This window comes from Nicrophorus vespilloides, unplaced genomic scaffold, assembly GCF_001412225.1.
Source record: "Nicrophorus vespilloides isolate i.1.1-1 unplaced genomic scaffold, Nicve_v1.0, whole genome shotgun sequence".
Lineage (NCBI taxonomy): Eukaryota > Metazoa > Arthropoda > Insecta > Coleoptera > Silphidae > Nicrophorus > Nicrophorus vespilloides.
The window spans coordinates 10,659-21,181 of record NW_017099874.1 but is presented as its reverse complement, the minus strand read 5'-3'; the positions used below and the strand labels follow the sequence as shown (position 1 = coordinate 21,181).

Here is a 10,523-nt window from a genome sequence, read left to right as displayed (position 1 = left end):
GATTCCCCAAACATTCAGCTTTCATATGCATCTTTTGGATTCATTCTATGTATTATAGTTTTCGAGAAAATCAATGAAATGTAAACACTGTCGAGCATTTTACTTTGACACAATTACAGCCAAACGGCTAAAACCACAAAACTTTGATCACGAATTACAGCCAAACGGCATTAAATTAATTGCTGAAAATTTAAAGATTATTTTATGACTTTGTACTGTTTCTATAAACAATCAATGTTCAAGTAAATTAATTTTTTTGAAAAATATGATCAATCTCGGTAGGTTTACTGTGAAACTTTATACATTTCAGTAAATCTTATTAATTACACATTCTTCGCATCTCAAATGATAAATATTAGAAACCTTGGACGTACACACAATTAATTAAATTTCCACTGCTTTTGTAAGTTTTTTTCAATATCCAAGTTGTAGAAACACGTTTATATTACACTTGCTGTAAAAACGCACATTAAACCTTGGAATTGGTTTATTCACGAGCGTTATAATTAACAGCACTACTTAGTATGAAAAGTAACTGCTAAAGTTTGTTTGTTTCTCGGTTAAATTGGGAAAACGAAAGAAAAAAAGTTTACCTTTTATGTCCATTTTGAAATTTGTTCGTTCCTTTTATTGCTCATCTTTATGTTTTCTTTATATCCCCGTTTATATCCGCGTCGAGCTATGAACCGCGGAGATCCTTACTTTGACCCCCTCCTGAGATGTTTCTCAGCGGAAACGCGCCGACATTACAATAATAACAGTGCGAGAACACGGAAACGCCCGGCGCATCCACCAGAAACACGAACAAAGCACACATTCCTGCCGGCCGCGCAAAATATTATTTGCTTTCAGCTATATATGTATTTATATATATATGTGTGTGTTGTACGGATGCAGACAATTGTCCGAATGCATAAATGTTAAAAACTACAAATAAACGAACACAATAACGACAATTGTGTACACACACGACCATTCATCGCAAACCATAAATAAAATTTACAAAAACCAAAAAAAAAAGTGCGCATTTTATAATAGCGTGTAACGTGGATATTAATCTGAATGAAGTAAATGCAATGATTTTGTTTCCATTATACTGTTTTGGAGAGAAATAAAAAATGTTATTTTTTCATTTCAGCATTGATGAATTCATTAAATCGTAATGAAAAAAAAATCATTTATTTTCGCGGAACTAATGCTATTTAACTGAGACTCATACGTATACGTGGGACCAACAAAACACGAAATAAAAGATACAGAAGTAAATTGCCCCGTTGTTATTTACTTCCGCGTTTCGCTACGTTCTTCTAAAATACATTTACATTTCCCGTCGGACCGGCTTCCACATTTTATACATTTTTATTTCTCATTTTCTTTTCCGTTATTTTTATTAACATTTCAACGTATACATGCTCGTTTCATTACATCTTATATTCCGTTTGCGAATTACATCCTGTGCACACATTACTGGATGCGAGCTCTCTACTCGTATCCTCATTTCAACAACAACAACAACAAAAAAAAAATGATGAAATAATCTGCTCTCCGTACACACGATGTGCTATCGTCATAAAACTTGATGTACAATTTAAATCAACCCGATGTGCATTGTTTTCCTGTGGACAATATAATAAAACATTTGGATTTACCTTATTAAATATTAAAATTACAAAATTGCGCTTCATTTTATACAATTTGTTGTTCACTTTGTTAAAGTTTTTTTTTATGTGTGTATGTTTTTTTTTTTATTTAAATCCCTTTAGTCGACATTCGGAGAACGAAAAACAACCAAAAACTCGCTTAAATCAAAAAAAAAGTGTTGGTTTTGTACTGAGCAATTTGGGTCGGGATTAATGGAAATGCGTATAGTTTGTAATGAAGTTTTCCATTCAAATTAAACAAAATTAATGGAAATGCAGTGTGCATATTGTGGGACACCATTTGATTTGTTTGTTCGGATATCCGATTACGAAAGTAAACTATAATAATAACAAGAAAATAAAAAGAGAAACAGAAAAGGCACATGAAACAAACATGTTTTTGCGATATTGGTAACATTTGCTTGTAGTTGGCGAAGGATTGCCGTTGATTGCACTTTACGGTGCCATTGATGAAGGTTTGAATGGATTTATAGCACGTTGATGGGGCAATAAAATTTATTAAGGGCCCTGCCATTAACGCCGTTGACATTTATGTGGAGCATTGACATTCTGAAGGTATTACTATAACGTGTGTTTCTTTTATTGCAGAGCCTGGCATTATTAATATTGCCCTTCTTGCCAGCGTCGAACTTATTCTTTCCCGTGGGCTTTGTGGTTGCGGAGAGGGTGCTTTACATGCCTTCGATGGGCTTCTGTCTGCTCGTAGGGTACGGGTGGAGCATTTTGGCAGAAAAACAAGGCAAGAAGCTGGCGTGGATCGCGCTAAGTTTTCTCCTCGTGATGCACGGAACGAAAACTTATCTGCGGAACTGGGACTGGGAAACAGAGTATTCCATTTTCATGTCAGGCCTGCATGTAAATCAACGTAACGCCAAGTTATTTAATAATGTAGGCCACGCTCTCGAGGGTCAGGGAAAATACACGGACGCATTAAAGTATTTTCAAACAGCCGTTAACGTACAACAGGACGATATAGGGGCCCATATCAATGTGGGCCGCACATACAATCACTTGAAGATGTTCAAGGAGGCGGAAGAGGCGTATTTAAGAGCGAAATCTCTGCTGCCTAAAGCTAAACCTGGCGAATCCTATCAGGCCCGGATCGCACCTAATCACTTGAACGTTTTCTTGAACTTGGCTAACCTCATCTCTAAGAATTCGACTAGACTCGAAGAGGCTGATATGCTTTACAGACAGGCAATCAGCATGAGGGCAGATTATACGCAAGCGTATATCAACAGGGGCGATATTTTAATAAAACTAAATCGCACCAAAGAAGCGCAAGAGGTTTACGAGAGGGCACTTTTATACGACAGCAATAACCCGGATATATATTACAATGTGAGTACAATGCCTTGCTGTGGGGGAGGGAAGCCCTCAAGAAAAGAACCATCTTTTATTTCTATACGTAAAACGATATAATTTTCAGCTGGGCGTCGTATTTCTGGAACAGGGCAAAGCATCCCAAGCGCTGGCCTATTTGGACAAGGCCCTAGAATTTGATCCGGAACACGAGCAAGCGCTCCTCAACTCGGCGATCTTGTTACAAGAACTTGGCAGGCCCGAGCTAAGGAAAATAGCGCGAGAAAGGCTCCTAAAGTTGCTCGCGAAGGACGCAACCAACGAACGTGTTCACTTCAACCTTGGCATGCTCGCTATGGACGATAAGAACATCGAGGAAGCGGAGCACTGGTTCCGGAGGGCGGTTCACCTCAAGAGTGACTTCCGCAGTGCCCTTTTCAATCTGGCCCTTCTAATGGCCGATGACCACAGACCCTTGGAGGCAGCACCGTTCCTCAACCAACTCGTCAAGTACCATCCTGATCATATTAAAGGTCTAATCCTTCTGGGCGATATCTACATTAACAACATCAAGGATTTAGACGCCGCCGAAAATGTAAGTTACTTTTAATCCACGCCACTACCGACACATTAGCCCTTGCTTTTGCAGCACGAAACTAGAATTCCATAATTCCCGTCTGCGCTTCTACAACCCCACATTAAACATCGACGCAGCTTAAAGCCCGTAATTCCCGCGCGAATCATAAATTCATCAATTACGTTATTGATTGCATAATTACGGGATAACTTTAACTGCAACGGGAAATTGATGTAAAAATACAATGAAACTGTGGGAGTTGTGAAACGCAATACTGAAATTATATTGTTAACGTTTCCACTTCAAATTACATAGCGCTCTTATGAAACCTCTTTTTACTCTAATTATCAAATATATACGTTCTTTGTCCTGATTATAGTTCGAGGTCAATAATTCATACGTTAACGATAAGAATGAAAATTTAGTACTTCATAATTTAACTATTTTCAATGAAAAATTGCAGCGAAATCGTAAACATTTTCTAAATAATTTCTCTTAGCAGTTTTATTAATAGGGTTAATTTCTTTCAAAAGTATATAATGCTTATTATATGATTCAAATTACCTTTTGAATATATGTTGTATTTGTTGGTGCTGCATTCATTTTCTATCTCATTTTAATGTTAATATTTGTGCGACATTTGAAAACAAAGTACATGAATGAGAGTGTAGATAATATACGGGCTTTCATGTTGGTAAAAGGGGTCCGAAGTTTCCTTGATGTTGCCGTGGTGCTTTAATTAGAATGTATTCCCATTGAGAGTCCATGTCATTAAGTTAAATATTTCGCTTTTGCAGTGTTATAGAAGGATCTTAGAGCTGGATCCAGCCAACATACAAGGACTCCACAACCTGTGCGTGGTCCATGTGGAAAGAGGAAAGTTGTTGTTGGCTCAGTCATGCCTGGAAAGAGCTCATCGCTTGGCACCCTCGGAGGACTACGTCCTGCGGCATCTGCAAATAGTCCAAAACCGGATCGCGAAACTGAAGTTGAATCCAAACGACAAACAATACCTGGAGCAGGAGGTGAGTGGCGACGAGCAGAGCAAGGTCGTATCGAACAAGAGCAAGGAGACAGAACGGAAAACGGAACCAGTAGTTTCTGGTGATTCCGAGGAGCAGAGATACAGTAGCCGCGTCGTTAATACAGAGCCGATGTTTGTTAAAAACGTTGACAATATCGATTACGCGTATGTCGATAGCTCTGAATACAGTGCGAGGGGGAGTAGTGTGAGTAATTTTAGTCAGACCCGGCTGAAGTCCACACGGGTCGGGGCGGACAACGACGACCCTTCGTCCGGCATGTCTTAGCATAATAGGAAAAAAACCGAAAAGAAAAGTCTATTGAAGAACTAAATCTATATATTTCCTCTGTACAGTTTTTTAATCGATTAAGGATTAAGGCCCACCGGCATTAAACTCAATAAAACTATCTAAAACTTAATCTAATTCAGAATTTCCCAATTCATGTTTTAAACTTAGTACCTTATATATTTTCTTAACCTAAGGCGGTACTAACTTATATTAAATTAATCGCATATGGTTTTATTGATTTTAATCAAACCGAGGCACACTAAAATTATATAAAAAAAAAAAAATTATATTTCTATCTGAGGACTTTTATACGCGCCATTAGATGTAGTGTACATTCTGTGATATTCAGAATTATCTGTAAGATTATAAAGAAAAGATAAAAAAAAAAGGAAAATCTTGATTACTTTTTTTTAAAAAAAAAAACATTAAGTGGATGAAGTAATTAAATGTAATAAAAAAAAGAGGTATAATAATAATGGGGTTGTACGCTTCTGCAATTTTAATATCGGATCGATCGATGTGCGCGAATTTTTAATTACTTAAGAAATATTACAACGGGGCCGAATTTTACTAACGATTTCGGCTGCACTCGAATGGAAATCCTTGTTTGCTTTCAATTTTAGGAAGCAACTTGTTCTGTTTTCTTTTTCGACCTTGTTCCGCTCGCTCCCCAATATCCCCCGTTCGTTCGTGCGTAAATTATTTGGTAAATGTGGAAGACAATAAAGAAAGAGACGGAAATTTAGTTTAGTGCAGTGCAAAAATGGGAGTAAATAAATAAATAAATAAAAAAAACAAGACATACTGACGATGATGGAGAGATGTTAAAGTGCAGAAGCGCTCCTCGACCTAAGTTTCGTTTCGAACCCAACTTAGAAATAACGGCAGTATAAACAATTTTAATATGGATATTATATAATAATATATATATATTTTGTGTATGCTTTTATTGTCCCTTAATATATAATTAAAACAAAATGATGAATGAACTATTATTATTGTAATACTATTGTTGTGATTTGCTTGATTTTATAACCATTTTTTTTTTCTATTACTGTTAGAAATGTGATTATACTAGATGTGATTAGACTTTGTTAATACTTATTATCATTATATTTACTATTATTTTTATAGGAAAAAGAAAATTAATACGTTTTTTTTTTTGTTGTGTATGTATATCTCCGATGTTTAAATTTTTTTTTGTGATTCGGGGCAAACTCGCGTCGGGCAAACAATAAAAGCGCATTCCATTTGTACGGTTTTAATGAATGCAGTGAAAACTAATGATGAAAACTAGGAGATGCAATTAGTTAAAACTCTCGCCTCTTCTCTTGTTTGAGGAGGAGAATTACAGTGTTCGAAGCTGCGAAAGGAATGGGGGGAGATGGCGAAATGCATCTGGGGAAGGAAAATAATTCCGTTCGCATGCAATTAAGGCGGTAATTGACGTTAAAACGCTTTCTGATTATCGTCAGAAGTTTTTCGGCATCCGCGGAACATTAAGAAGGTATTAAGTGGCCGAACGATTTTTCCACTACTACTATTGCTACAAGTGGACACATAAAAGGGGATAGACAATTACGTGGCAAAATGAAATGCGATTAATTGGCGACGTCAAGAAAATGCTTGGTGAAAACCCTACCTCGTTCCCCCTTTTGCCAATCGATTTTCCACCCCTCGAGTGGAACGTTTATGAAATCCTCACATGCATTTTCACGTACACAGTTCTCTCTTCGCTCGAAGAAAATTTTGGATCTGCATCTCTGAATTTAATATGTAATATTTCATTTATTCAGATTTATCCACTTCGTATTCACGGCGTTTCATATTCCTACGAAATATTTCATCAAAAGCGGAATTATTCTAATATTTTTTTTTGTTTACTAAATACGATTAAGGCCAACGCTGTTGACTACATATACCACTTGGAAACAGTTTTTCTTATTGTTTTGTAAGACATATCCTATCTTATAATACTTTAATTAAAAATCATACTTCTTTTGCCGTTGTCAATATTGTCTTTGACAAGTTAATATTTAATAAATCCAGCGACGTCGGCGCAAGTTTCCGAGCGGCTAACAAGAACTGTTGATGAAAGCTGTATTAAATTAATTAGCGTCGCAAAGTCATTAATGTGACATCGCAAAACATGGATTTTTCTTGCGAACCGAATAGAAAGGGTGTCGCATGGGGTGGAAGGAATAGTCACATCAGAAGCAGCTGTGAAAGGAGCGGAAAGTTCACGAAGGGCCATGTCCTATCCCCCGCATTAAATATGCATACAGTAAACGTTTTGCGAAGATGAAAAGTTTATTATAAATTTAAAGTTGGAGCAGCAGCAGCAGCAAATGGTTTGCCTCTGAATAATTGATTAAATCCCATAGTTCTACTCTTGCCGTTAATTAAAAATTAATTGAAAAACACAACAACAATAAAACGAGTTTGTCCCAAAGTTATCAATTTGTGCGTGGCAACCAGATTTCTATTTTCTCCAATGATTGCATTCACTTTGATTAGCTCCCCACTCGTACTACATAATATAATCAATAATATTAATGTATCGATGTTTGGCTTATTAGCCATTAGTTTAGATGTGGACGACGAGTAACGTTTGAAAGGAGACTATCCACGATGCCAAATTTTTTGAAAAGAATAAAACTGAAAAAATCGTATTCGAAGGAAGGGAAAGATCATTTTAGCGCCGGTTTTATTTACTATTTAATTTAATTTCTTTACTTAACAATTTCAATCATTTCGTGAAATTATTTTTCTCTTTTATTAAGAAAATCTAAATTTGAGTATATGAATATATTGAATTGAAGATGTGAAGGGAAAAAAAAATCTGTATTTGTAGCGTTTGGTTTCTATTACGTAACGGTGCCTTGGGAAAAAGTAAATTAAGGCAAATGAGTTTTTGTAAAATATAGTATATAAATATTTTTCTATGTTGTCAAACTGTTCATAGATATATTATAACTAAAAAAAAAATGTGTAAGTCTATTATGTAAAAAAATTAAATATGGAAATGAGAATGAAAACCTAACACTAATTATACATGAGAGTTTATATCTTGTATATTGAAAACAAAACAAAAATGTGACTGATATGAAGATACAAAAGAGAAAAACTATAAGGATAGGAGAAGATAAGTCAAGTTGGTTCGATTGAATTGTTTTGTATTTATAATTTTTATGAAATATTACCGTTGTTCTGTTTGTTGATATTTTTTATGTTCGATCTTTGGCTACTTTGGAGTACCATCTATTTACAGGTGAGCGAGATCCCTTTTGATCCGACTCTACCTAGGTCGAAAAAAAGAAAAGATAATTTAACATTTGTATACTCTGTATGAATTCGACAATCTTCATTGGACTCAGAATTCTTTTGGTGTGCTGACATATTATTTTTTTCCAAATTTCGCATCGACGCGAATGGACGTGTAAGATGAAGTTGGAAATGGATGAATGATGGAAACACTACCCCTCCTCACACTCGCCGTGTGGTTCTGATAAGCTGAATATACATTGTATAATCCTATGACTTGTTGTAAAAAAAATAATATATATATATATAATATAATATGAGAGAGAAAATGTGTATTTGTAATAAAGAAATATTAAAGTAAATATTCTTGTTTGTTTTATTTTCTACATATTTATTTGTTTAATTTTTTTTTTAGAATTTTAATCAGATTTTGTTCTAAAGCTTCGCGATGAAATGGCTGAGCCGGTGAGAGGCTTTTTCTGGATTTGCTGGGCCCGTCCGCACTTTTATGTAATCCAGAAACTTTTGCACGCATTTCAAACTTTCAGTCTTTTAATTCAATAATACTGAACTTTTATTTTCGCGAACCGAGTCCCAGTTACAGAGTTTCTTAGTATACTTTTTCCTCAATTATGCAAACGATCGTTATTCCTATACAATTCATCCGTAAATTTCCTACTAGTTACATAACAATACAACGCTAGTTGAAGTTTTCATTGCAAAAACAATAATAATAGATTGGCAATATTGACTTTGTAGGTTTTGAACTTGTAAATAAATAAACAAAAAACTTGTTTAACTTAATTATTATGAAAGTAATGAAGCAGTCTTAATTTCCGCTGCAGCCCATAAAGACAAGGCATAAATCCGCCACTGGAAATAATTAGTATCATATAAAGTATATTTACTGAGAACATTTTTAGGACAATCAATTTGGATTTTGTATAAAACACATCTGAAACCATTGAACAAATTCATGGAAAGACGAGCGTCATCAAACCTTGGAAATATGCATTATGTCTCAATTGCTTTCCTTTCCTATTTACAAAATGTAGTATACTGAAAAATCATTACTTTCCTATCGTATAGTGAAGTAGTAAATACAGTTTTTCATTTATATTTCATTTTTGTATGATTCTTACTGATCTTTATTCATTAACATATTTAAGAAATAAGTCTAAATAGTCCATCAACCAAACATGTCTTAAAATTATTATCAGGAATTTGAGAAACTAACCGAAAAATACGAAGATAATTCTAATTAATGTAGGGGTTGGTGATCGTCAGGATTTAATGTCGATTGTTACGTTATAGAGTTTTATGCAGTTGTGGGTCAAAAGGTCATCTTCATCGAAATCTGGAAACGGCATGAAAAAAAAATAAAAATAAACGTAGAGGCGAAGTAATCATGCGAAGATTGTAAAATGCGATTGTCGCTTTCAAACACAGATTTCTTATAAATCACGTTATTTTACATTTTTTATTATTTCGATAGTAATTAGGTCACAATGTAATAAAATTATTGATATATACTGATTACAGCAAATAAATTTTCAAATCAATTTTTTATTCCTTAAGTCATAATACAATCCCATATACATATTTTGTTACATTTAATTTATGAAATTAAAAAATAAATGATTATTAAATTAAAGTCTTTTAATACAAATAAATGTTGAATTTCAACATTTATGATATCCATTATTATAGAATGCAGACCAAATGCATACATTATTCACATATGAATTTGGAATGTTATGCACTGGGTAATATATTCTATAGGGATTAAATACTGCAGACACATATATTCGTGGTAACTTTAGAAACACGTTGACGTTACCGCTATCGTATGTATGAATTCCAAACTAAGTTTACAATATATATTTAATGTTTTCATTAGTTTCAATAGTTATAGATACAGTTTCAGTAATTTCAATATTAATATACTGCAATATACATTTTTTTTATTAATTAAAGCATAAACATATCGTTTATTTCAAAAGTCTGTTTTAGCAACAAAAAAACATAGAACTTTCATAAAATTTTAACTTTATAGAAAATAAATAATAGTTGGAAAACGCTAAACCAAACTATCTTTCAGCTTTTTTAATAATATCATTTTTTACCAGTTTCATACCTAGAAGTAAATGAATTCTCGTGGATAAGTTGATTACGTGAGTCTAGCATAAATTCATAATATTTACTACGTCTATTTTTGGAAATTGAACAAGATTATATTTATTTAAAGAGGACGTAGAAACTATTTTTCTATAGCAAGTACTTCTGTGGTAAGATCAAATTATTAATCTTTGTAGGTGTGTTTTAGCATTGGAAAACTAGATGGAAGAAGTCACCAACAGGACTGAACTTCATCATCATCATTTGCCAAATTACGAAAGGCTAGGA

General features: G+C 34.2%; 1 protein-coding gene across 1 annotated transcript in view; it reads left to right on the top strand.

Annotated features, from left to right (window-relative positions):
* LOC108565945 (transmembrane and TPR repeat-containing protein CG4050-like) overlaps window positions 1-5,281 on the top strand; it is a 33,011-nt gene extending 27,730 nt beyond the window's left edge. Inside the window, exons 7-9 of the mRNA XM_017925630.1 lie at window positions 2,250-3,002; window positions 3,091-3,558; window positions 4,338-5,281. Of these exons, the coding sequence (XP_017781119.1) occupies window positions 2,250-3,002; window positions 3,091-3,558; window positions 4,338-4,850 (1,734 nt within the window). The 3' untranslated portion in view covers window positions 4,851-5,281. The remainder of the gene's footprint in view (window positions 1-2,249; window positions 3,003-3,090; window positions 3,559-4,337) is intronic.
* Window positions 5,282-10,523: the final 5,242 nt, after the last annotated feature.